Source organism: Nannobrachium achirus, assembly GCF_963921795.1.
Source record: "Nannobrachium achirus genome assembly, chromosome: 19".
Lineage (NCBI taxonomy): Eukaryota > Metazoa > Chordata > Actinopteri > Myctophiformes > Myctophidae > Nannobrachium > Nannobrachium achirus.
This window is the reverse complement of record NC_137826.1, coordinates 16,999,447-17,025,844: the sequence shown is the minus strand read 5'-3', so window position 1 is coordinate 17,025,844 and position 26,398 is coordinate 16,999,447. Positions and strand designations below refer to the sequence as shown.

Genomic DNA, 26,398 nt, shown 5'->3' with positions numbered 1-26,398 from the left:
TGCTCTATTACATCTGTCTATTTCATCTCATCTTTCCTCTCCTCCTCCTGCTCCCCATCCTCTGCAGCCGCTGCTTGTCCGACTCCGGCCTCTAGCCTAGGTGGTGCTCTTTGACCATAGCCTTGGCGGTCTTCTTGCCTGTAGTCTTCAGAATTGCTTTAAGGCCCAGGTGGTCAATGTTGTACGCCGCCAGGCCAACGTTCACGGCTGACGCGAGACCACTGTCTGTGGCGTTGCCTGCTTCTTCACCATACCTTCACCAGTCACACATAGCAGGGAGGAGTTAAGGAAGGTATAGAAGGGCATAGCAGTAACGGACATTTCACTGAAGACTTTATTAGAAGTTTGCACAGGAAAAGGTACAGTTTCATGACAGTACAGTTCACTGGTACAAGGTCAACTAAAAGGATAAAAACCTCAAGAAAGCTTTTGGGCTTGTTACAATTGGGGTCCTTGTGGTTCCACAGCTAGAAAGCCCATTCATTTTCCCCATAGAGATTTCCGAAAATACGAATGTTTATTATGCCTGGAACCAAGACATCCAGGCTCCTGGTGAATCATGACCATAAAACATTTGATCTATATATTTGTGATATTTGAAAACCGCAAATAATAATATCATTAAATATTAAAACGTTATGATCCACCAGGAGCCTGGATGACTTGTACTGGTTCCAGACTTAAAGGACAACTCTGCCCTAAATCACTTCTAGGCTCATTTTCCTACTTATATTGATCCCAAAAGACTGTCCATGGGGTCTATTAGGCAGAAATGTCCCTGTTGTCCAGTTTCCCCGGCAGAACCCAGCAGCTCTCATAGCATAGAGTGGAGCCTATAAGCCTATCACTTTTACACTATTTGTTGTGGTCAAAAGTGATTTTCTTTTTCATGAATGTTTTACTAGTTGTCATTACAAACACATCCATGCCATCATTGTCCCACACAAGCCATCACAATCTCATAAATCATGTTTTGGGGTAAACAATCAAAGTGACTGTACTGGCCAATCACAGGGCATCTTTTCCGGGACTTGGCAGAACACATAAAAGCATAACATCTGTTTAACAGAGTGTGATGGCTTGTGTGGGACAACGATGACATGGATGTGTTTGTAATGACAACTAGTACCACATTCATGAAAAATAAAAACTTTTTTGATCTCAACAAATAGTGTAAAAGCGATAGGCTTATAGGCTCCACTCTATGCTATGAGAGCTGCTGGGTTCTGCTGGGGAAACTGGACAACAGGGGCATTTCTGCCTAATAGACCCCATGGACAGTCTTTTGGGATCAATATAAGTAGGAAAATGAGCCTAGAAGTGATTTAGGGCGGAGTTGTCCTTTAAAATAATGTATATCTGTAGTCTCTATGGGATAGATTATCTGTGGAACAACAACATGTCTGCCCCATAAAGGCACATTACATCACTGTATACAAGTGAGGAGCAGGAAATCAACTTATTGTTTAAAGGCATTCGGCCACGGGCCCCAATTTGATAAGATTGCATTATTGCATTACCAATCTACAACGTAAAATTCTCATTGTTAATATAACTCTGAGAGTACACATGGAACCAAATGAACCCTTGTGTCCATTTGGTTCCATGTGTACATTCTCAGAGTTACAGACCTGTAAGGGTCCATTTGGTTTCTAAGGATCGCTTACAACATAATTGTAAAATTCTCTTATTGCACACACCCACCAAACAACATTATTATCTGTGAAAAGAATGATGGAATCGTGAGTTATGTTTTGTTTTGCCTCAATTTATCTCGTTTTTTATTCATAACAAATCAAAGAAAAGAGTCTACAATAAATACCGTATTAACAGCAAGAGCACCGTCACCCAACACAGGCAGGCATTTCACTGCCATGGACATGAGACATGTTATGGAAGACAAAGACATGATGCTGAAGTAAAGTGTCTGCACAAAGGTCAAAGCAAAAGCCAAAGTTCAGAAGCCACTGTAAATGAACCACATGAGTCAATAATGATGGAAAACAGAAACTTCAGACTTGACTGGAGTTAGTCATATGTTGCGTGGTATGCCTAATACATTTTCCAGACTCCTAAATCTGAAAGAAAGAAAGAAAGAAAGAGGTGGTAATCACATCAGTACCCCAAACGAACCAAGAAGTAGGTAAAAAAAGGGCACGATTCTGAGTTTAATACTAATATTGCTATGTTAGTTCAAAATGTAGGTCATCTTTTTAGAAGGATTACTGTGTAATGAATGGTATTGGAAAAAACGGAGCACCAATGACTAGAGATATTATGACTATTGAAAATAGCTATTGCACCGTAATAAAATAGGCTACATGGCAGATAAATGTGAACATGACGTCCTGCACAAATGATTGAGTCGTTTCAAAATTGCGATTAGTCTTTCAGAACTTACTTATACTTGACTGTTCTAACAGTCTCTGATGTTACACTCTTGCCAAATGTCTTAGCTCCAGTCTCCAGACCACTCCACATTGTAGAAAAACCTTTAAAGAACACAAATAAATATACATATACAGTATACATTGTATGTTTACTAAACCTTAAAAAAATAGAATGCATGGAACCTTCAATGACAATGCAATTAAAACGTTTACTGAACTAAAAGCAGACACAAGCAGCTCCTTTCATACTACAGTGTAATTTTGGAATAAAGCCTTTTTCTTGTGTCTAAATTAATTTATACTCCACACTGCCTCTGTCAGTTGAACTACTGCCACTTGAACTACTGTAAGAGTGATAAAGCCTTTTTCTTGTGTCTAAATTAATTTATACTCCACACTGCCTCTGTCAGTTGAACTACTGCCACTTGAACTACTGTAAGAGTGATAATGTGATTTATTTATTCACTCATACACATTCATTGAGTAATATTTATGCCCATCCATCCATAGCCAATTTAAATTGTGATACAAATCACTTTACAATTTTCACAGTTATCACTGTAACAGTCAGACCAACAGAGAGCAGCAATTACAATACATCCGCTCCCCTGGGCACGGGTAAACACTTGGCGGACATCATGGCAGCTCAGTCATTCTTTGCCAATATATACTGGAACTGGTATTATTGTTGTTTTTATTAAATTCCTTTCCAGTCAGATTCTGGTAAGCCCATTTTATACTTTATAATAACCAGTAAGACTCCCTAATCGGGAGATAAGCGACCGTTGGTCGCTTATCTCTACAAATAGTCCAAAAATTTGTTGTACCAAAATCGTCCTGATGATTTGCGTGATTTTAGGGCAAAATCTGTAGGAGCAGTGTCCAAAAATGTATTTGAAAAAATCGGCCTGATGGTGGCGCTATATGGGACAGGTCCATGTTGATGACATGAGTGTAGACATACTGTGTACCTATTTGTGTGATTTTAGGGCAAAATCTGTAGGAGCAGTGTCCAAAAATGTGTTTAAAAAAATCGGCCTGAAGGTGGTGCTATATGGGACAGATCCATGTTGATGAGATGAGTGTAGACATACTGTGTAGCGATTTGCATGATTTTAGGGCAAAAAATGTAGGAGCAGTGTCCAAAAATGTGTTTTAAAAAATCGGCCTGAAGGTGGCGCTATATGGGACAGATCCAAGTTGATTACACTCAGACATACTGTGTACCGATTTGAGTGATTTTAGGGCAAAAATTGTAGGAGCAGTGTCAAAAAATGTGTTTTGCAAGAATCGGCCTCATGGTGGCGCTAGAAGAGGGCCATGTGAGAAATGAGGGGCGGGGGTGGACGAATAGGTACCGGCCCCGGCTCTCCCGGTCGCTCCTAGCCCGAGTTACGACATTTTATGTGCGCTGCAGTGGCAGGGGGTCCTCCACTGGGGGCGCCACCACTTTTGACAGACGGACTGACGGACTGGCGGAGGGAGGGACGGACTGACAGCCGGTGGAGGTTTGGATAGTATAGGAGTGCAAGTAACTGCGACCTACGGTCGCAATAATATCTCAAATGTATGTAGCGCCTTTCCAAGTACCAAGCTAAAGGGAATAAAATCAATAAAAACAGTGGAAAGGCGAGACAGGGGGTGTGCAGTTATCTGGGGAAAGCCATATTGAAGAAGTGGGTTTCTTTTGAGAGAGGTTTTTAAGATTTGGAGGATGGGGGCTTCTCTGAGAAATATTGGGTAGTGCATTCCTCAGGGTTATGGCAAAAGCCCTATCGCCCCAGGTAAGGTATTTGGTCTCTGGGGACCTCCAGGAGGTTGGCGTCACCAGACCTGAGGGAGCGGGAGGGGACATGATGTTGGAGGAGGTCGAAGAGGTAGGGGGGAACATAATTGTTCAGTGCCTTATAGGTGGTGAGTAGTATTTAGAAGTGGATTCTTTATCACACAACCATGACGCTAATGAAACCATATTTCCAACAAACATTCTGTAAATTACCCTGAACACTGCTAGCTGCCACCACCATGGCTGCGTCCAGGTTTGACGCTCGGCCATCTTTGCTCTTCTTCATGGACTCTGGGATCAGTTTGGCGCCGTGTTTCTTGACGTGGGGCGCCAGCTTGTCTCCGACACATCCTGCTACTGTGCACACTCCATTCACTGCAAAGACACACTCACCTCATTAGCATTCATGGAATAAAGCAAAATAAAATCTAATGTCTCAAAACATTTAACCAGGCCATGATAATAATCTGATTTGTGAAACAGCTTGTGTCCCTCCACACTAGTGCTACGCTTCCTAAGCCAGTAAGACTCCCTAATCGGGAGATAAGCGACCGTTGGTCGCTTATCTCCACAAATAGGCCAAAAGTTTGTTTTACCAAAATCGTCCTGATGGTGGCGCTAGATGGGACAGATGCATTTTGATTACATGACTGTAGAGATACTGTGCGATTTGTGTGATTTTAGGGCAAAATCTGTACGAGCAGTGTCCAAAAATGTGTTTAAAAAATCGGCCTGAAGGTGGCGCTAAATGGGACAGATCCATGTTGATGAGATGAGTGTAGACTTACTGTGTACCGATTTGCGTGATTTTAGGGCAAAATCTGTAGGAGCAGTGTCCAAAAATGTGTTGGAAAAAATTGGCCTGATGGTGGCGCTATATGGGACAGGTCCATGTTGATGACATGAGTGTAGACATACTGTGTAGCGATTTGCGTGATTTTAGGGCAAAATCTGTAGGAGCAGTGTCCAAAAATGTGTTTTAAAAAAATCGGCCTGAAGGTGACGCTATATGGGACAGATCCATGTTGATGAGATGAGTGTAGACATACTGTGTAGCGATTTGCGTGATTTTAGGGCAAAGATTGTAGGAGCAGTGTCCAAAAATGTGTTTTAAAAAATTGGCCTGAAGGTGGCACTATATGGGACAGATCCAAGTTGATGACATGAGTGTAGACATACTCTGTACCAATTTGCGTGGTTTTAGGGCAAAAATTGTAGGAGCAGTGTCCAAAGATGTGTTTTGCGAGAATCTGCCTTATGGTGGCGCTAGAAGAGGGCCATGTGAGAAATGAGGGGTGGGGTCTCCGTGCCGCCGAGGCGGACAAATAGGTACCGGCCCCGGCTCTCCCGGTCGCTCCTAGCCCGAGTTAAGGCATTTTATGTGAGCTGCAGTGGAGGGGGTCCTCCACTGGGGGCGCCACCACTTTTACATCCGTTCTGGAGCACCAGGAGTCTGTGGTGGAGATATGAGTAGGGGGAAAGTGTGACGAGTGACGTGACGGAAGGAAGGAAGGACAGACTGACTGACGGACAGACTGACGGCTGGTGGAGGTTTGGATATTATGAGAGTGTAAAAGTAACTGCGACCTACGGTCGCAACTAATTAACACCAGTAAGACTCCCTAATCGGGAGATAAGCGACCGTTGGTCGCTTATCTCCACAAATAGGTCAAAAGTTTGTTTTACCAAAATCGTCCTGATGGTGGCGCTAGATGGGACAGATGCGTTTTGCTTACATGACTGTAGAGATACTGTGCGATTTATGTGATTTTAGGGCAAAATCTGTAGGAGCAGTGTCCAAAAATGTGTTTAAAAAAATCGGGCTGATGGTGGCGCTATATGGGACAGACCCATGTTGATGAGATGAGCGTAGACATACTGTGTAGCGATTTGCGTGATTTTAGGGCAAAAATTGTAGGAGCAGTGTCCAAAAATGTGTTTTAAAAAAACGGCCTGAAGGTGACGCTATTTGGGACAGATCCAAGTTGATGACATGAGTGTAGACATGCTGTGTACTGATTTGAGTGATTTTAGGGCAAAAATTGTAGGAGCAGTGTCAGAAAATGTGTTTTGCAAGAATCGGCCTCATGGTGGCGCTAGATGAGGGCCATGTGAGAAATGAGGGGCGGGGGTGGACGAATAGGTACCGGCTCTCCCGGTCGCTCCTAGCCCGAGTTACGGCATTTTATGTGCGCTGCAGTGGCAGGGGGTCCTCCACTGGGGGCGCCACCACTTTTGCATCCGTTCTGGAGCACCAGGAGTCGGTGGTCCCCGGGAATTCCCCATGAGCAGCCCCGTTGGGGTGGTAATTTTTGCACATTTGGTCATTTTTTACACCTGGGGGTCCCCCAGGTACCTGGGGGTCCCTGGAGCTCCGGGGGTCCTTGGAGGTTGTAGTTTGGCAGGCAAGGAGTTTGTGTGGAAATTTTGGCATGGATCGGGGCAACGGTGGTGGAGATATGAGTAGGGGGAAAGTGTGACGTTTGACGTGTGACTGACAGACGGACTGACGGAGGGAGGGACGGACTGACAGGGCTATAAAGGGAATAAAACCAGTAAGACTCCCTAATCGGGAGATAAGCCACCGTTGGTCGCTTATCTCCACAAATATCACAACCTCCACCTCTCACGTCATACGGGTAGCCATAGTTACACCTGGAATGTTGAATCTCCATATATGGTGATAACCTACGCATCACACAAAGTCTGACCTCACCAGCCCATACTTGGGCATGGACGACTTATATCTCCATATACGGAGATGGCCATATATGGAGATACGATGACATCACAGAGTCCACAGCTGATGATGTGGCGTGATGTCATAAAATACACAAACAAGCCCTATATAAAGGGGCAATTCTCACCAGGGAAGAGAGCATTGCCTGGAATGTTGAATCTCCATATATGGAGATAACCTACGCATCACACAAAGTCTGACCTCACCAGCCCATACTTGGGCATGGACGACTTATATCTCCATATACGGAGATGGCCATATATGGAGATACGATGACATCACAGAGTCCACAGCTGATGATGTGGCGTGATGTCATACAATAAACAAACAAGCCCTATATACTGATGCGATACGATGACATCACAGAGTCCACAGCTGATGATGTGGCGTGATGTCATACAATAAACAAACAAGCCCTATATACTGATGCGGAGATATGAGCAGGGCAAAGGTGTGACGTGTGACGTGTGACCGACCGACGGACGGCCGGTGGAGGTTTTCATAGTAAACTGCTCCCTGACGGTCGCAATCAATAAAAACAGTGGAAAGGCGAGACAGGGGGTGTGCAGTTATCTGGGGAAAGTCATATTGAAGAAGTGGGTTTCTTTTGAGAGAGGTTTTTAAGATTTGGAGGATGGGGGCTTCTCTGAGAAATATTGGGTAGTGCATTCCTCAGGGTTATGGCAAAAGCCCTATCGCCCCAGGTAAGATATTTGGTCTCTGGGGACCTCCAGGAAGTTGGCATCACCAGACCTGAGGGAGCGGGAGGGGACATGATGTTGGAGGAGGTCGAAGAGGTAGGGGGGAACATAATTTTTCAGTGCCTTATAGGTGGTGAGTAGTATTTAGAAGTGGATTCTTTATCACACAACCATGACGCTAATGAAACCATATTTCCAACAAACATTCTGTAAATTACCCTGAACACTGCTAGCTGCCACCACCATGGCTGCGTCCAGGTTTGACGCTCGGCCATCTTTGCTCTTCTTCATGGACTCTGGGATCAGTTTGGCGCCGTGTTTCTTGACGTGGGGCGCCAGCTTGTCTCCGACACATCCTGCTACTGTGCACACTCCATTCACTGCAAAGACACACTCACTTCATTAGCATTCATGGAATAAAGCAAAATAAAATCTAATGTCTCAAAACATTTAGCCAGGCCATGATATTAATCTGATTTGTGAAACAGCTTGTGTCCCTCCACACTAGTGCTACGCTTCCTAAACCAGTAAGACTCCCTAATCGGGAGATAAGCGACCGTTGGTCGCTTATCTCCACAAATAGGCCAAAAGTTTGTTTTACCAAAATCGTCCTGATGGTGGCGCTAGATGGGACAGATGCGTTTTGATTACATGACTGTAGAGATACTGTGCGATTTGTGTGATTTTAGGGCAAAATCTGTAGGAGCAGTGTCCAAAAATGTGTTTAAAAAAATCGGCCTGAAGGTGGCGCTAAATGGGACAGATCCATGTTGATGAGATGAGTGTAGACTTACTGTGTACCGATTTGCGTGATTTTAGGGCAAAATCTGTAGGAGCAGTGTCCAAAAATGTGTTGGAAAAAATTGGCCTGATGGTGGCGCTATATGGGACAGGTCCATGTTGATGAAATGAGTGTAGACATACTGTGTAGCGATTTGCGTGATTTTAGGGCAAAATCTGTAGGAGCAGTGTCCAAAAATGTGTTTTGAAAAATCGGCCTGAAGGTGACGCTATATGGGACAGATCCATGTTGATGAGATGAGTGTAGACATACTGTGTAGCGATTTGCGTGATTTTAGGGCAAAGATTGTAGGAGCAGTGTCCAAAAATGTGTTTTAAAAAAATGGCCTGAAGGTGGCGCTAAATGGGACAGATCCATGTTGATGAGATGAGTGTAGACTTACTGTGTACCGATTTGCGTGATTTTAGGGCAAAATCTGTAGGAGCAGTGTCCAAAAATGTGTTGGAAAAAATTGGCCTGATGGTGGCGCTATATGGGACAGGTCCATGTTGATGAAATGAGTGTAGACATACTGTGTAGCGATTTGCGTGATTTTAGGGCAAAATCTGTAGGAGCAGTGTCCAAAAATGTGTTTTAAAAAATCGGCCTGAAGGTGACGCTATATGGGACAGATCCATGTTGATGAGATGAGTGTAGACATACTGTGTAGCGATTTGCGTGATTTTAGGGCAAAGATTGTAGGAGCAGTGTCCAAAAATGTGTTTAAAAAAAATGGCCTGAAGGTGGCGCTATATGGGACAGATCCAAGTTGATGACATGAGTGTAGACATACTGTGTACCGATTTGCGTGATTTTAGGGCAAAAATTGTAGGAGCAGTGTCCAAAAATGTGTTTTGCAAGAATCGGCCTCATGGTGGCGCTAGAAGAGGGCCATGTGAGAAATGAGGGGTGGGGTCTACGCGCCGCCGAGGCGGACAAATAGGTACCGGCCCCGGCTCTCCCGGTCGCTCCTAGCCCGAGTTAAGGCATTTTATGTGAGCTGCAGTGGAGGGGGTCCTCCACTGGGGGCGCCATCACTTTTCATCCGTTCTGGAGCACCAGGAGTCGGTGGTCCCCGGGAATTCCCTGTGAGCAGCCCCATTGGGGTGGTCATTTTTGCACATTTGGTAATTTTTTACACCTGGGGGTCCCCCAGGGACCTGGGGATCCCTGGAGCTCCGGGGGTCCTTGGAGGTTGTAGTTTGGCAGGCAAGGAGTTTGTGTGGAAATTTTGGCATGGATCGGGGCAACGGTGGCGGAGATATGAGTAGGGGGAAAGTGTGACGTGTGACGTGTGACGAGTGACGTGACGGAAGGAAGGAAGGACAGACTGACTGACGGACAGACTGACGGCTGGTGGAGGTTTGGATAGTATGAGAGTGTAAAAGTAACTGCGACCTACGGTCGCAACAATGATATGTAGAATTGGGTCATTGGGTCAAAAAGTTATAGTCTTGGGTGTGACCCGGCCGAGGAATTGAACTCCAACCTCCCAATCTCAGAACAATTGATCCAGTGTAGTTAGTTTTTAGCCACAAGCTAACAACAACAAATGCATAATAACATACAAAAAATGGGTTTAAATCGGGCATACTTACCCAGGAACTACCCAGGAATCATGTAAGAACTGTGTTCCAAAAATAAACAAATCAGCCTGGGGTATGTGACTCTATGTCGTGTATGAAATTGAGGTACATTCGATAACGTCTGTGTTTGGAGAAATGTAGTACTTTTCACTGTCAGTTGAATATGAGTAAAAATTGACGGGCTGATTATTTTTGGGAAAACTGTTCTTATGACGCGATCTAAGATTCCGCTATGGGAATTTCAATGTAAAAACTAACTCTGGGATAGTGGCCTCTAGCGGCAGTGCATGTCAGATTTTTACATCTCATCTTTCCTCTCCTCTGCTCCCCATCCTCTGCTGCCGCTGCTTGTCCGACTCCGGCCTCTAGGTGGTGCTCTTTGACCATAGCCTTGGCGGTCTTCTTGCCTGTAGTCTTCAGAATGGCTTTAAGGCGCAGGTGGTCTATGTTGTACGCAACCAGGCCCACGTTCACGGCTGACGCGAGACCACTGTCTGTGGCGTTGCCTGCTTCTTCACCATACCTTCACCAGTCACACATAGCAGGGAGGAGTTAAGGAAGGTATAGAAGGGCATAGCAGTAGCGGGCATTTAGACTTTATTAGAAGTTTGCACAGGAAAATGTACAGTTTCATGACAGTACAGTTCACTGGTACAAGGTCAACTAAAAGGATAAAAACCTCAAGAAAGCTTTCTTGTTACAATTGGGGTCCTTGTGGTTCCACAGCTAGAAAGCCCATTCATTTTCCCCATAGAGATTTCCGAAAATACAAATGTTTATTATGCCTGGAACCAAGACATCCAGGCTCCTGTTGAATCATGACCATAAAACATTTGATCTAGATGTCTATTTGTGATCTTTGATATTTGAAAACCGCAAATAAAAATATAATTAAATATTAAAACATTGTTATGATCCACCAGGATCCTGGATGACTTGTACTGGTTCCAGACTTAAAATAATGTATATCTGTAGTCTCTATGGGATAGATTATCTGTGGAACAACAAAATGTCTGCCCCATAAAGGCACATTACATCACTGTATACAAAGTGAGGAGCAGGAAATCAACTTATTGTTTCAAGGCATTCGGCCACGGGCCCCAATTTGATAAGATTGCATTATTGCATTACCAATCTACAATGTAAAATTCTCATTGTTAATATAACTCTGAGAGTACACATGGAACCAAATGAACCCTTGTGTCCATTTGGTTCCATGTGTACACTCTCAGAGTTACAGACCTGTAAGGGTCCATTTGGTTCCTAAGGATCGCTTACAACATAATTGTAGAATTCTCTTATTTCACACACCCACCAAACAACATTATTATCCGTGAAAAGAATGATGGAATCGTGAGTTATGTTTTGTTTTGCATCAATTTATCTCGTTTTTTATTCATAACAAATCAAAGAAAAGAGTCTACAATAAACCGTATTAACAGCAAGAGCACAGTCACCCAACACAGGCAGGCATTTCACTGCCATGGACATGAGACATGTTATGGAAGACAAAGACATGATGCTGAAGTAAAGTGTCTGCACAAAGGTCAAAGCAAAAGCCAAAGTTCAGAAGCCACTGTAAATGAACCACATGAGTCAATAATGATGGAAAACAGAAACTTCAGACTTGACTGGAGTTAGTCATATTTTGTGTGGTACTAGAAAGTCGCGCCGCAAGCGGCGCTCCTGTCTAGCCCCCCTCGCCACGTTGTTCACGAAAGCATACTCCATAGCAGGATCCAGGCAGAGGTGGAACATAATTCGACGGGTAACCAAATGTTGTGTAACTCGCTTCACGTTCGGTGGAAAACACGACACACCTCCCTCTGTTGTAATTCGATACACTGTCCGCTCAGCTCCGCTCTCTCTCTCTACCCTCTCTACTCTCCACCCCCCCATCCTCCCCCCATCTCTGTAACTTGATACTTTGATGGCCATTGCTTGCAGCTTAGAGGGGGAGAGAGAAAGGGAGTTGAACCATAATGAGAGAGAGAGAGTGAGTGAGTGAGTGAGTGAGTGTGTGTGTGTGTGTGTGTGTGTGGCTACGCCCCCCTCGGTTGAAATAGGATCTGCCGGTCCCATAGCTGGGAATGAGCCAATGGAGAGCGGTCACCATGGCGACGGGGGGCGAATGATAGCGTTATGGGCGGTATTCCTTACGTTCTAGCAGCTACCTATGAGTTGAAGTCGATGTGAAGTGGGCGTGAATGGGCTTGGAAGTGGGATGCGGCTTTTGAAGGAATGTATAATAAAGATGCCTAATACATTTTCCAGACCCCTAAATCTGAAAGAAAGAAAGAAAGAAAGAAAGAAAGAAAGAAAGAGGTGGTAATCACATCAGTACCCCAAACGAACCAAGAAGTAGGTAAAAAAAAGGGCAAGATTCTGAGTTTAATACTAATATTGCTATGTTAGTTCAAAATGTAGGTCATCTTTTTAGAAGGATTACTGTGTAATGAATGGTATTGGAAAAAACGAAGCAGCAATGACCAGAGATATTAAGACTATTGAGAAATAGCTATTGCACCGTAATAAAATAGGCTAGATGGCAGATAAATGCGAACATGACGTCCTGCACAAATGATTGAGTCGTTTCAAAATTGCGATTAGGCTTTCAGAACTTACTTGTACTTGACTGTTCTAACAGTCTCTGATGTTACACTCTTGCCAACTGTCTTAGCTCCAGTCGAAAAACCTTTACAGAACACAAATAAATATACAGTATAAATTGTATGTTTACTAAACCTTAAAAAAATAGAATGCATGGAACCTTCAATGACAATGCAATTAAAACGTTTACTGAACTAAAAGCAGACACAAGCAGCTCCTTTCATACTACAGTGTAATTTTGGAATAAAGCCTTTTTCTTGTGTCTAAATTAATTTATACTCCACACTGCCTCTGTCAGTTGAACTACTGCCACTTGAACTACTGTAAGAGTAATAATGTGATTTATGTATTCACTCATACACATTCATTGAGTAATATTTATGCCCATCCATCCATAGCCAATTTAAATTGTGATACAAATCGCTTTACAATTTTTAGAGTTATCACTGTAACAGTCAGACCAACAGAGAGCAGCAATTACAATACACCCGCTCCCCTGGGCACGGGTAAACACTTGGCGGACATCATGGCAGCTCAGTCATTCTTTGCCAATATATACTGGAACTGGTATTGTTGTTGTTTTTATTAAATTCCTTTTCAGTCAGATTCTGGTAAGCCCATTTTATACTTTATAATAACAAGTAAGACTCCCTAATCGGGAGATAAGCGACCGTTGGTCGCTTATCTATCTATAAATGCGACAAATCTCTGTCTGTTTGTTTGTAATCCGCGTATCTCGAGAACCGTTCGTCCCACCGGCTTCAGATTCGGCACGCGCGTTCCCCGCTGCGGCGCGGAGTGCAGTGCCGGGCCTCGGCCCGACTCGGCATGCGGTTTTCCCGAAGCGGCGCGAAACGTTCGGAATCTCCTTACGCGGAGCTGATTGTTGTTCCTGAGGAAATCGGCACAATCGCTGACTCATTGTGACGTCACTTCATAAAAGGCTCTGACATCACGTACGCCAGGAGTCAACAAAAAATCTCTGTGAATGTGTATGTATGTATGTGAATCTCGAGAACCGTTCTTCCCACCGGCACGCGCGTTCTCCAGATATGGGCATAAAATGAATCCCCGAATGCGGAGCTGATGTCTGACATCAGAGTTTTCCGCAACCGGTACTGTGTGTGCAGAGATCTCCATATATTGGGGTTTGCATTAAAGGGTGGGGACAAAGGCTAACAGAAGGCAAACAGATGGTCAAAACGGGTCCTATGACAACATGACAACAGGTATATTGGGGTTTGCATTAAAGGGTGGGGACAAAGGCTAACAGAAGGCAAACAGATGGTCAAAACGGGTCCTATGACAACAGGTATATTGGGGTTTGCATTAAAGGGTGGGGACAAAGGCTAACAGATGGTCAAAACGGGTCCTATGACAACAGGTATATTGGGGTTTGCATTAAAGGGTGGGGCAGGCATAAAATGGACGCAAATAGACAGATATCTCCATATATGGGCATATGGGCATTGTTGTTCCTGAGGAAATCGGCACAATCGCTGACTCATTGTGACGTCACTTCATAAAAGGCTCTGACATCACGTACGCCAGGAGTCAACAAAAAATCTCTGTGAATGTGTATGTATGTATGTGAATCTCGAGAACCGTTCTTCCCACCGGCACGCGCGTTCTCCAGATATGGGCATAAAATGAATCCCCGAATGCGGAGCTGATGTCTGACATCAGAGTTTTCCGCAACCGGTACTGTGTGTGCAGAGATCTCCATATATTGGGGTTTGCATTAAAGGGTGGGGACAAAGGCTAACAGAAGGCAAACAGATGGTCAAAACGGGTCCTATGACAACATGACAACAGGTATATTGGGGTTTGCATTAAAGGGTGGGGACAAAGGCTAACAGAAGGCAAACAGATGGTCAAAACGGGTCCTATGACAACAGGTATATTGGGGTTTGCATTAAAGGGTGGGGACAAAGGCTAACAGATGGTCAAAACGGGTCCTATGACAACAGGTATATTGGGGTTTGCATTAAAGGGTGGGGCAGGCATAAAATGGACGCAAATAGACAGATATCTCCATATATGGGCATATGGGCATAAAATGGACCCAGTATGACAACATGACAACAGGTATATTGGGGTTTGCATTAAAGGGTGGGGACAAAGGCTAACAGAAGGCAAACAGATGGTCAAAACGGGTCCTATGACAACAGGTATATTGGGGTTTGCATTAAAGGGTGGGGACAAAGGCTAACAGATGGTCAAAACGGGTCCTATGACAACAGGTATATTGGGGTTTGCATTAAAGGGTGGGGACAAAGGCTAACAGATGGTCAAAACGGGTCCTATGACAACAGGTATATTGGGGTTTGCATTAAAGGGTGGGGCAGGCATAAAATGGACGCAAATAGACAGATATCTCCATATATGGGCATATGGGCATAAAATGGACCCAGAACTATATCTGCAGTGATCTCCATATATGGACATAAAATGGACGCCGACAGACAGACAGATACAGATATCTCCATATATGGGCATAAATGGACACAGGCAAACAGATGGTCAAAACAGGTCCTATGACAACAGGTATAATGGGGTTTGCATTAAAGGGCGGGGCATTCATTCTCTATTTACATCGTTCCCGAGTTGGCCAGGTCGCCGACTAGACGCTGGGCCGCCCGAAGGGCGGCCCAGCTTCTAGTCTCTACAAATAGGCCAACAATTTGTTGTACCAAAATCGTCCTGATGGTGGCGCTAGATGGGACAGATGCGTTTTGATTACATGACGGTAGAGATACTGTGCGATTTGCGTGATTTTAGGGCAAAAATTGTAGGAGCAGTGTCCAAAAATGTGTTTTGTAAGAATCGGCCTCATGGTGGCGCTAGAAGAGGGCCATGTGAGAAATGAGGGGCGGGGGTGGACGAATAGGTACCGGCCCCGGCTCTCCCGGTCGCTCCTAGCCCGAGTTACGGCATTTTATGTGCGCTGCAGTGGCAGGGGGTCCTCCACTGGGGGCTCCACCACTTTTGCATCCGTTCTGGAGCACCAGGAGTCGGTGGTCCCCGGGAATTGCCCATGAGCAGCCCCGTTGGGGTGGTCATTTGGTCATTTTTGCACATTTGGTCATTTTTTACACCTGGGGGTCCCCCAGGGACCTGGGGGTCCCTGGAGCTCCGGGGATCCTTGGAGGTTGTAGTTTGGCAGGCAAGGAGTGTGTGTGCAAAATCTGGCATGGATCGGGGCAACGGTTGCGGAGATATGAGCAGGGCAAAAGTGTGACGTGTGACGTGTGACTGACAGACGGACTGACGGACTGACGGAGGGAGTGACGGACTGACAGCCGGTGGAGGTTTGGATAGTATAGGAGTGCAAGTAACTGCGACCTACGGTCGCAAATGTATGTAGCGCCTTTCCAAGTACCAAGGCTATAAAGGGAATAAAATCAATAAAAACAGTGGAAAGGCGAGACAGGGGGTGTGCAGTTATCTGGGGAAAGCCATATTGAAGATGTGGGATTCTTTTGAGAGAGGTTTTTAAGATTTGGAGGATGGGGGCTTCTCTGAGAAATATTGGGTAGTGCATTCCTCAGGGTTATGGCAAAAGCCCTATCGCCCCAGGTAAGGTATTTGGTCTCTGGGGACCTCCAGGAGGTTGGCGTCACCAGACCTGAGGGAGCGGGAGGGGACATGATGTTGGAGGAGGTCGAAGAGGTAGGGGGGAATATAGGTGGTGAGTAGTATTTAGAAGTGGATTCTTTATCACACAACCATGACGCTAATGAAACCATACTGTATTTCCAACAAACATTCTGTAAATTACCCTGAACACTGCTAGCTGCCACCACCATGGCTGCGTCCAGGTTTGACGCTCGGCCATCTTTGCTCTTCTTCATGGACTCTGGGATCAGTTTGGCGCCGTGTTTCTTGACGTGGGGCGCCAGCTTGTCTCCGACACATCCTGCTACTGTGCACACTCCATTCACTGCAAAGACACACTCACCTCATTAGCATTCATGGAATAAAGCAGAATAAAATCTAATGTCTCAAAACATTTAGCCAGGCCATGATAATAATCTGATTTGTGAAACAGCTTGTGTCCCTCCACACTAGTGCTACGCTTCCTAAACTAATTAACACCAGTAAGACTCCCTAATCGGGAGATAAGCGACCGTTGGTCGCTTATCTCCACAAATAGGTCAAAAGTTTGTTTTACCAAAATCGTCCTGATGGTGGCGCTAGATGGGACAGATGCGTTTTGATTACATGACTGTAGAGATACTGTGCGATTTGTGTGATTTTAGGGCAAAATCTGTAGGAGCAGTGTCCAAAAATGTGTTTAAAAATATCGGCCTGGGGGGCACGGTGGCGCAGTGCTTAGCGCTTCGCCTCACAGCTAGAAGGTCCTGGGTTCGATTCCCGCCGGGGGACGCTGTGGGTGCTGGGGGCGTGTTTCTCCCTCTGCGTCATCAGCGCCCACACCCTAGGTGGGGTCGGCGATAGGGCCTTTCTGTGTGGAGTTTGCATGTTCTCCCCGTGTCTCCTAGGGTTGATACCCTCACAAAAACATGCAGTAATCCTGGTCTCAATAATACCTCCCCCTGGCCAGCCGGGGCACTTGATGGAGGGGAAAGGAACTGGTTGGAATAACGTGTTCCTTCCACGCGCTACGTCCAACCCAGGGAAATCCCCCCTGTCAGGTGAAAACAAACAACTTGCTACTCATGCATTGAAGGAAGCATGAGGTCAGTCCGTTGTCTCCCCAGGCGCGGCAGAGGGATAGCAGAGCCCAGGATTACATAGGCAATTGGCACTGGGTGAAAAATGGGTTGCAAAATCGTGGGATAAAAATTATAGGTAAAAAATAAATAAAAAGAAATCGGCCTTAAGGTGGCGCTATATGGGACAGATCCATGTTGATGAGATGAGTGTAGACATACTGTGTAGCGATTTGCGTGATTTTAGGGCAAAGATTGTAGGAGCAGTGTCCAAAAATGTGTTTTAAAAAATCGGCCTGAAGGTGGCGCTATATGGGACAGATCCAAGTTGATGACATGAGTGTACACATACTGTGTACCGATTTGCGTGATTTTAGGGCAAAATTTGTAGGAGCAGTGTCCAAAAATGTGTTTTGCAAGAATCGGCCTCATGGTGGCGCTAGAAGAGGGCCATGTGAGAAATGAGGGGTGGGGTCTCCGCGCCGCTGAGGCGGACGAATAGGTACCGGCCCCGGCTCTCCCGGTCGCTCCTAGCCCGAGTTAAGGCATTTTATGTGAGCTGCAGTGGAGGGGTCCTCCACTGGGGGCGCCACCACTTTTGCATCCGTTCTGGAGCACCAGGAGTCGGTGGTCCCCGGGAATTCCCAGTGAGCAGCCCCGTTGGGGTGGTCATTTTTGCACATTTGGTCATTTTTTACACCTGGGGGTCCCCCAGGGACCTGGGGGTCCCTGGAGCTCCGGGGGTTTAGTTTGGCAGGCAAGGAGTTTGTGTGGAAATTTTGGCATGGATCGGGGCAACGGTGGCGGAGATATGAGTAGGGGGAAAGTGTGACGTGTGACGAGTGACGTGACGGAGGGAAGGAAGGAAGGACAGACTGACGGCTGGTGGAGGTTTGGATAGTATGAGAGTGTAAAAGTAACTGCGACCTACGGTCGCAACAATGATATGTAGAATTGGGTCATTGGGTCAAAAAGTTATAGTCTTGGGTGTGACCCGGCCGAGGAATTGAACTCCAACCTCCCAATCTCAGAACAATTGATCAAGTGTAGTTAGTTTTTAGCCACAAGCTAACAACAACAAATGCATAATAACATACAAAAAATGGGTTTAAATCGGGCAGACTTACCCAGGAACTACCCAGGAATCATGTAAGAACTGTGTTCCAAAAATAAACAAATCAGCCTGGGGTATGTGACTCTATGTCGTGTATGAAATTGAGGTACATTCGATAACGTCTGTGTTTGGAGAAATTTAGTACTTTTCACTGTCAGTTGAATATGAGTAAAAATTGACGGGCTGATTATTTTTGGGAAAACTGTTCTTATGACGCGATCTAAGATTCCGCTATGGGATTTTCAATGTAAAAACTAACTCAGGCATAGTGGCCTCTAGCGGCAGTGCATGTCAGATTTTGGTGCTCTATTACATCTCATCTTTCCTCTCCTCTGCTCCCCATCCTCTGCTGCCGCTGCTTGTCCGACTCCGGCCTCTAGGTGGTGCTCTTTGACCATAGCCATGGCGGTCTTCTTGTCTGTAGTCTTCAGGTGGTCTATGTTGTACGCAACCAGGCCCACGTTCACGGCTGACGCGAGACCACTGTCTGTGGCGTTGCCTGCTTCTTCACCATACCTTCACCAGTCACACATAGCAGGGAGGAGTTAAGGAAGGTATAGAAGGGAATAGCAGTAGCGGGCATTTAGACATTATTAGAAGTTTGCACAGGAAAATGTACAGTTTCATGACAGTACAGTTCACTGGTACAAGGTCAACTAAAAGGATAAAAACCTCAAGAAAGCTTTTGGGCTTGTTACAATTGGGGTCCTTGTGGTTCCACAGCTAGAAAGCCCATTCATTTTCCCCATAGAGATTTCCGAAAATACGAATGTTTATTATGCCTGGAACCAAGACATCCAGGCTCCTGTTGAATCATGACCATAAAACATTTGATCTAGATGTCTATTTGTGATCTTTGACATTTGAAAACCGCGAATAAAAATATAATAAAATATTAAAACATTGTTATGATCCACCAGGATCCTGGATGACTTGTACTGGTTCCAGGCTTAAAATAATGTATATCTGTAGTCTCTATGGGATAGATTATCTGTGGAACAACAAAATGTCTGCCCCATAAAGGCACATCACATCACTGTATACAAGTGAGGAGCAGGAAATCAACTTATTGTTTCAAGGCATTCGGCCACGGGCCCCAATTTGATAAGATTGCATTATTGCATTACCAATCTACAACGTAAAATTCTCATTGTTAATATAACTCTGAGAGTACACATGGAACCAAATGAACCCTTGTGTCCATTTGGTTCCATGTGTACACTCTCAGAGTTACAGACCTGTAAGGGTCCATTTGGTTCCTAAGGATCGCTTAAAATTCTCTTATTGCGCGCACACACACACACACCCACCAAAAAAAAATATATATTATCTGTGAAAAGAATGATAGAATCGTGAGTTATGTTTTGTTTTGCCTCAATTTATCTCGTTTTTTATTCATAACAAATCAAAGAAAAGAGTCTACAATAAATACCGTATTAACAGCAAGAGCACCGTCACCCAACACAGGCAGGCATTTCACTGCCATGGACATGAGACATGTTATGGAAGACAAAGACATGATGCTGAAGTAAAGTGTCTGCACAAAGGTCAAAGCAAAAGCCAAAGTTCAGAAGCCACTGTAAATAATGATGGAAAAAAGAAACTTCAGACTTGACTGGAGTTAGTCATATGTTGCGTGGTATGCCTAATACATTTTCCAGACCCCTAAATCTGAAAGAAAGAAAGAAAGAAAGAAAGAAAGAAAGAAAGAAAGAGGTGGTAATCACATCAGTACCCCAAACGAACCAAAAAGTAGGTAAAAAAGGGCACGATTCTGAGTTTAATACTAATATTGCTATGTTAGTTCAAAATGTAGGTCATCTTTTTAGAAGGATTACTGTGTAATGAATGGTATTGGAAAAAACGGAGCACCAATGACTAGAGATATTATGACTATTGAGAAATAGCTATTGCACCGTAATAAAATAGGCTACATGGCAGATAAATGCGAACATGACGTCCTGCACAAATTATTGAGTCGTTTCAAAATTGCGATTAGGCTTTCAGAACTTACTTGTACTTGACTGTTCTAACAGTCTCTGATGTTACACTCTTGCCAACTATCTTAGCTCCAGTCTCCAGACCACTCCACATTGTAGAAAAACCTTTAAAGAACACAAATAGATAAATATGTTTACTGAACCTTAAAAAAAATAGAATGCATGGAACCTTCAATGACAATGCAATTAAAACTTTTACTGAACTAAAAGCAGACACAAGCAGCTCCTTTCATACTGCAGTGTAATTTTGGAATAAACCCTTTTTCTTGTGTCTAAATTAATTTATACTCCACACTGCCTCTGTCAGTTGAACTACTGCCACTTGAACTACTGTAAGAGTGATAATGTGATTTATTTATTCACTCATACACATTCATTGGTAAATGGTGCATTTATATAGCGCTTTTATCCAAAGCGCTTTACAGAGATTGTGCATTACATTCACCCATTCACGCACAAATTCATACACCGGTGGCGGAGGAAACCATGCAAGGCACCGGGAGCAACTAGGGGTTCAGAGTCTTGCCCAAGGACCCTTCGACATTAACTCAGGGGGAGCCCGGATTCGAACTGGGAACCCTTCGTGCTCTAATAATGGTTTCTCCACCCCTGAGCTATGCCGCCCTCCATTGAGTAATATTTATGCCTGTCCATCCACAGCCAATTTAAATTGTGATACAAATCGCTTTACAATTTTCAGAGTTATCACAAACCAACAGAGAGCAGCAATTACAATACATCCGCTCCCCTGGGCACGGGTAAACACTTGGCGGACATCATGGCAGCTCAGTCATTCTTTGCCAATTTATACTGGAACTGGTATTGTTGTTGTTTTTATTAAATTCCTTTTCAGTCAGATTCTGGTAAGCCCATTTTATACTTTATAATAATAATATCTCAAATGTATGTAGCGCCTTTCCAAGTACCAAGGCTATAAAGGGAATAAAATCAATAAAAACAGTGGAAAGGCGAGACAGGGGGTGTGCAGTTATCTGGGGAAAGCCATATTGAAGAAGTGGGTTTCTTTTGAGAGAGGTTTTTAAGATTTGGAGGGTGGGGGCTTCTCTGAGAAATATTGGGTAGTGCATTCCACAGGGTTATGGCAAAAGCCCTATCGCCCCAGGTAAGGTACTTGGTCTCTGGGGACCTCCAGGAGGTTGGCGTCACCAGACCTGAGGGAGCGGGAGGGGACATGATGTTGGAGGAGGTCGAAGAGGTAGGGGGGAACATAATTGTTCAGTGCCTTATAGGTGGTGAGTAGTATTTAGAATCACACAACCATGACGCTAATGATACCATATTTCCAACAAACATTATGTAAATTACCCTGAACACTGCTAGCTGCCACCACCATGGCTGCGTCCAGGTTTGACGCTCTGCCATCTTTGCTCTTCTTCATGGACTCTGGGATCAGTTTGGCGCCGTGTTTCTTGACGTGGGGCGCCAGCTTGTCTCCGACACATCCTGCTACTGTGCACACTCCAAAATTCACTGCAAAGACACACTCGCCTCATTAGCATTCATGGAATAAAGCAAAATAAAATCTAATGTCTCAAAACATTTAGCCAGGCCATGATAATAATCTGATTTGTGAAACAGCTTGTGTCCCTCCACACTAGTGCTACGCTTCCTAAACTAATTAACACAATGATATGTAGAATTGGGTCATTGGGTCAAAAAGTTATAGTCTTGGGTGTGACCCGGCCGAGGAATTGAACTCCAACCTCCCAATCTCAGAACAATTGATCCAGTGTAGTTAGTTTTTAGCCACAAGCTAACAACAACAAATGCATAACTAGAAGCAGTGCTCTTCCGAGCACAGGTCTCCACCAGGCCACACAAATTGCCCTGTTATAGCGCCACCATGAGGGCCATTTGAAAAATTTGGGGCAGAGGTTCTGAATTGGCATCCAGGGAGTGTGTGTGCTCATTTTGGGATCGACCGGGCGCCGGAGATTAGCTGTACACAAACTCGGAGGACGAATGGGCCTGTTATAGCGCCACCATGAGGGCCATTTGAGAAATTTGGGGCAGAGGTTCTAGATTGCCATCCACGGAGTGTGTGTGCTCACTTTGGCAGCGTCCGGGCCAACGGCGACTGAGATTAGCTGCTCACAAACTGCGAGGACGCACGCACGGACGGACGCACGGACGGACAGACGGACGGACACACGGACGGACGGAGGGGAAAACATACTCTCCCCCATGCCTTCGGCTGGTGGAGACAATAACATACAAAAAATGGGTTTAAATCGGGCAGACTTACCCAGGAATTGGCTGACCCTAACAGCGCCCGCAGTGGCCTGTTTGGCCGCCTGCAGGTTCTTGTTGACCCGGGGGCTGACCTCTGTAGGCGTGTTCTCAGGAGTGATATGGTCACGCAGCTTGGACGCTCCTCTGTGTATGACCTTCCCGGTGGCCTCTGCTCCCTTCACAAAGCCTTTACTCAACCAGGTGGCCCCTGTAGAGACAACACCACCAAGATTCAACATTCCACATTCATTTAATTCACTGCTTCCCAAACAATCTACAATTCAGGCATTTAACATACACTCTTAACTCATTTGGTGCCAGCGCCCTCTAGGGGCCAAAGAATGCCAGGGTATCTCTCATAGGCGAGCGCTTTAGCTTCCAGGACCTAACCTTCCAGGACCTCACGTGCTCACGTTCATGCACGTCATGGAAATGTCCCGGATGATAATGCTAACAGAATGGCTATTCCCATTTTGTCATCTAAAAGATCATTTTTGGGCGATTTCGCCGTAAATAAACCTCGCGCCGCTTCCCTAAAGACACAATCCAGAGATATAAGCCTCCAAAGATGCGGTCTTTCATTGGATTAGGCGGAGATTGGCGATTTCGTTCGCAAATAACGTCCGGCCGGGACGTTGCTAGCTTTCGGCTAGTAGCTAGAAAAATCAGGCCAGGCTTCAGAAGGCCTCTTATCATTTTTATTCATTTCATTAAATATCCCGGACTAGTTCGGGATAGGCACCCTGGAATACGTCGCGCCGCCTACAATGAACATTGGGTGAACATTGGGGGGGTCTAAACTTTATTTTAAACCATTTTCAATGGAATATATCGTCGGACAGAGTAGAATGGCTAGCTGGCTAGCGGCTAGCGAGCCGGGACCACCCACGTTGCTCCAAGCAGCTCGGAGTAAGTAAAATAGCTAATAAAAAATTGTTTTTGATCCCGAATATCCCGAACTAGTTCGGGATAGGCACTCAAAGAGTTAAACCAGAGTGGCTTACAGTAAGCAAGGTAAAAACACAAGGTAATACATCAAAATGCATAGAAATAATAATCTAGGATGAGGTCAACAAATGAACCTGGCATCCGTCTACATAACATGGAACGGTATCTACATGTAAATTACATTTCAGTCTTTGCATAAGAATGCACGGTCGTCAAGGCTAGGGTAAGTGCTACGGCAAGTGGTCGGGCCCATATATATAGAGAGAGAAAATTAAGATGTAGTGAAAATAACAGCTCTACTAGCTCACATCACGTGTTATGACAAACACACACACACACACACACACACACACACACACACACACACACACACACACACACACACACACACACTAATATTAATATTAATAATACTAATTTAAAAAGCACTTTTCTAAATACTCAGAAATTATGAATGTGACTCTGAAAAGGTGGGTTTCAACTAAGTGTGGTGGCGAGGATGAGGGTGAGAGTGAGTTCTCTAGGGAGGGGTCGGCCACTGAGAGAGTTTTTTTTGTTTGTTATGAAGATGTCAAGGAGGTTAGCATCACCAGAGCTAAGGGAGCAGCGTGGCGAATAACTAACTGAAACTGTAATTGTGCAATTACAAAACGACTATCTAAAACTAGACAGGTGGAATTCTGGGAAGCACTGACGCGAGTCACGAGGAATCCACTGGGAAATGAATTCCATCTCATCTCATATTATTACAAATTTACTTAAACGGTTATTTTTTAGCTTGCCCCAGACAAATACCCCCCAAAGAAATGACACATGTAAAGCCTCACTATCTAACTTTGTTTTAATCAGTGAAATTACATATTGTCCAATCTGTATGGTAGAGCATGTTAAAACAAAATAACATATACAATTGGGGTGGCTGTATTTTGTCTCTCTGCTCTTATATTTAGATCATGTCAAAGGTCATGTGTGACCTAGACACAGGATCTGACCTGATGGTCAAGATTCAATTTATCCCCAGAGCAAGCAGGCCGGCTCCAACTTAAACAGGAAACCTGGTTCAAATCTGGGGTAGAAGAGGAAAGTTATATACAGTAGTGCTGCTAAAACTAAACCTTAAAAAAAATAAAAAAAATAAAAAAATAGACGTGTAAATGGTGCATTTATATAGCGTCTTTATCCAAGGCGCTTTACATAGATTGTGCATAACATTCACCCATTCACACACACATTCATACAACGAGGGCGGAGGAAACCATGCAAGGCCCAGGATCGAACTGGGAACCTTCCGGTTCCCAAGCGGCAACTCTAGTCTACCTCCTGAGCCACTGCCGTCCCACATACACAGTATACAGTATTCAGAATTAGTAATTCAAAATTAAATCAAAATAACAACAAATGAAATGTTAAAAAATATAATAACCTTGGTGGGATGGATTGGGGGAGGCAGGCCTGACTGGAGGTGCTGGCGTCGGGACGAGGAGGTTCTGGGCTGGGGGGTTTGTGGTCCTTAGGAGAGCGGATACGGAAGGGTATAGATGGAGCAGAGAGCTAGGAGGAGGCAGAATGTTGTCTTCCAGAGCGGGATAGAAATGATCCCCCGACTCCTCCGTTGTGAGATCGGCGACACTCTCCTCCAGCTCGGGGAGTTGACAGATTAGGTTCTGGAGGGTCTCCCTCATCTTCTGCTGCAGCTGTCTGGCAGTGTCCCAGCAAGGTGCTCCTGCCTGGTGCCTGGCTCCCCCGGTGGGGACCTCCAGGCCCTGGGCCAGGTGCTTCCTCCCCGTCCTGTAATACTCCAGGGCCTCGGGTCGTCTGCCGGCCTCCTCGGCCGCCATGCCTCGCTTCAGGAAGTGCAACGCCTGCTTATACTGGTCCTTGATGATCAGCAGCTCAGCAGGCTCAGCCATGCTCCTAATGGTTCCAGAGGCTAGAACAAAAAAGGCCTTTTGGGGGATGGGGCCTTTTTTCCCCTTCTTTGGAACCGTCTGCCGGAGGGTCCGCGGGTCACTTAATCTGTTGACATTTAAAAAAAGATATATATTATTTAGAGCAGTGTTCATATCGTTGACTGAAACTATGACGAAAAATGTTTGTTGACTAAACTTTTTCAGACGAAAACAAAATAAAAACTAAGATAAAAACTAAGACTAAGATATATTGACAATTTCATCAACAAATAAAAGCTTGATTAAAATGTTAGGAACTAGTGGAGAAGAGATCCAGTATAACTAAAAGATAAGTCATTTTATGTTTGGTTGCACTTCTACAAGCTCACAAAAGACAGTTTCCCAAATATATGAATACAATATTTTCGAGGTGCCCACCCTTTAATGCCCACTTTTCTTGTATCCTTGCTAAGTAGCCTATACTTCTTCCACCAGACCACTAAACTGACGAACTATCAGCCTGCCCTACACCATTAAAATCACCATAGTAGTACCATATGATAACCTAGCCTAACCTAACCTGAACAGCAAGACTAGCTTTAACAACAACACTATCAACAAGTGCCCTTTCTAAAGACAATCAGAGAGAAAATAAGTGGAAAACACGAATGAAAAAGTAATTACACAGTTCTAGCCTTCCACGGCAAACATTAACGACCAGAAATAGATTATCCTTTCAGTTCCTTCCTAAGTATCACTGGCCTACCTTGACAGCGAAATGCACAGCACGGCACCCAGGGTACAGTGGGTAGAAAAGGAAAAGTTTCTCCCAAAGTGTAGGCTACGCTCTGAGAAGCTGCAGTTAGACCTCTTTCTATGCAGTGTGTGTCAGATCAATGTCACACTCCCATCATCATTACTGAG

At 44.8% G+C, this 26,398-nt stretch overlaps 1 protein-coding gene across 5 annotated transcripts; it reads right to left on the bottom strand.

The window, feature by feature from the left end:
• On the bottom strand, positions 1-26,398 carry LOC308304214 (uncharacterized protein). 5 transcript variants are annotated; one of them, XR_013963043.1, is made up of 14 exons: positions 26,241-26,398; positions 25,009-25,601; positions 22,651-22,845; positions 21,711-21,875; positions 20,399-20,489; positions 18,698-18,900; positions 16,376-16,537; positions 12,610-12,679; positions 10,287-10,507; positions 7,836-7,997; positions 4,390-4,551; positions 2,402-2,492; positions 1,823-2,078; positions 212-254 (listed from the first exon to the last, which is right to left on the bottom strand). XR_013963043.1 is itself a non-coding variant. In XM_080748778.1 (12 exons), the coding sequence occupies exons 2-12, from the start codon at positions 25,493-25,495 to the stop codon at positions 202-204; spliced, it is 1,971 nt and encodes a 656-aa protein (XP_080604904.1). In that variant the 5' UTR covers positions 25,496-25,601; positions 26,241-26,398; the 3' UTR covers positions 1-201. The 5 variants fall into 5 exon arrangements, 2 of the variants coding, with proteins under 2 accessions (XP_080604904.1, XP_080604903.1); XM_080748778.1 differs by lacking the exons at positions 1,823-2,078; positions 2,402-2,492 and having other exon boundaries at positions 1-254; XR_013963044.1 differs by lacking the exons at positions 10,287-10,507; positions 12,610-12,679.

Excerpts from the sequence above, each read along its gene's own strand:
- LOC308304214 (XM_080748777.1), bottom strand. The coding sequence starts at position 25,495 with ATGGCTGAGCCTGCTGAGCTGCTGATCATCAAGGACCAGTATAAGCAG. Across the intron at positions 20,490-21,710 it reads GGCAGCTAGCAGTGTTCAGG|GTTTTTCTACAATGTGGAGT; the intron begins GTAATTTACATA and ends TGTTCTTTAAAG. Across the intron at positions 4,552-7,835 it reads GGCAGCTAGCAGTGTTCAGG|TGAATGGAGTGTGCACAGTA; the intron begins GTAATTTACAGA and ends GTGTCTTTGCAG.